Genomic DNA, 1,347 nt, shown 5'->3' with positions numbered 1-1,347 from the left:
CAAAGACAGTATCAATGACAAGAGCCTCTGTTGATCTTGGAAAGGGCACATATTACACTTGCATGGTGTGTATTTTGACGTCTGCTGGCTGTGGCCCTGCAGCAGTGAACTACATCAATACATATTCTGGATGTAAGTAAAAATGATAATGTTATGATAGTGAATATATTGGTTTATAATAGCTCCTGTTGGGCCTCCTCAGTCATTGAGTGTCAATGCTACAGACCTATCAATACTGATAGACTGGGAGGCTCCATTTGATCCATTGAACATCATAACATCATATGCTATCACGTATCAGTTACTTGATACTCCAGTGTCTCTTGCAGTGCCTCGTCCTGTAGCAACAGTGTCTGGTATAACGAATACAATGTATTTATTGGAATTAGTTTTATCAGCATCTTCGTACAACATAACAGTTTATGCTAATACTTCTAATGGGACTGGAATAGAGAGTGAGCCAATAGCCATAACTACTCAGAAATCAGGTACACAAATGCAAATTGTTTTAACCTATAGCAAAACTAAGAAGCATTTTTTGCATTGACTATACCCTATGCATAGCCTTAAGCCATAAGTTGAATACCATGGGCAAAAATAATTGAATATTTTGTACCATAGGATGCCTTTTTTCAAGGGCTATATATTCCACAAATTTAATGGATTTTGTCGCTATTTGCAAAAATAAACTCCTCAAATTAATTGTTTATGGGTGTGGAATTGGGATAAAAATTGCAAAATTTAATACAGCAAAATATACAGCCGCTAAATTTATAGCCCTCAACAAAGGTGCCCTATGGTATGTGTATAATTTTAATGGATCTAATTGTTTAATTTTTTATGGATCTAATTGTTTAATTTTTTATGTTTAGGTACTCTTTTAAATTTTATGTGTTCCGCTGCCAGCTCTACAGACATTAATTGTTCATGGGAAAATTTATCAAATGATGACTATCAGCTTCATTACTCCATCCTCCCCAGTTTCAACTATTATGCAAACAATGAAGGTACTATCAATGAGGGACGTATTCATGACTTGAAGCCATATGTTGGATATGTAATTTCACTCCAATTGTCTAATACCAATCTAATGAACACCGTTGTTTTAACACAACCTGAAAGTAAATGAATCAATTATATACTGTGTTTATTTATTAATACCTTTTCACATGATAGTTCCCACTGCTTCTGTTGAAGACATATCATTTAATGTATTAACTCCAGATTCTTTTACTCTATCATGGAAATTACCTCCTAAAAATGAGTGGAAAGGAATAATTGAGAATTTTACAATCAAAGCTGTGCCTATAAAATCAATAGGAGAAAGTGAAGGGCTATCTACATCTT

At 34.1% G+C, this 1,347-nt stretch overlaps 1 protein-coding gene across 1 annotated transcript; it reads left to right on the top strand.

Moving 5' to 3' along the window:
* Window positions 1–14: 14 nt before the first annotated feature.
* Window positions 15–1,326, top strand: LOC109593097 (neogenin-like; the record flags this gene model as incomplete). Its single annotated transcript, XM_020008336.1, has 4 exons — window positions 15–132; window positions 183–488; window positions 873–1,121; window positions 1,177–1,326. Coding segments are annotated over exons 1-4 (823 nt in total), but the record flags the coding sequence as incomplete, so codon positions are not given.
* Between the last annotated feature and the right edge of the window lie 21 nt (window positions 1,327–1,347).

The sequence above is a fragment of the Amphimedon queenslandica genome, unplaced genomic scaffold, assembly GCF_000090795.2.
Source record: "Amphimedon queenslandica unplaced genomic scaffold, v1.1 AMPQUscaffold_2890_Cont25110, whole genome shotgun sequence".
Lineage (NCBI taxonomy): Eukaryota > Metazoa > Porifera > Demospongiae > Haplosclerida > Niphatidae > Amphimedon > Amphimedon queenslandica.
Note: the sequence above shows the minus strand (reverse complement) of the source record. Positions and strands in the feature narration are given on the sequence as shown.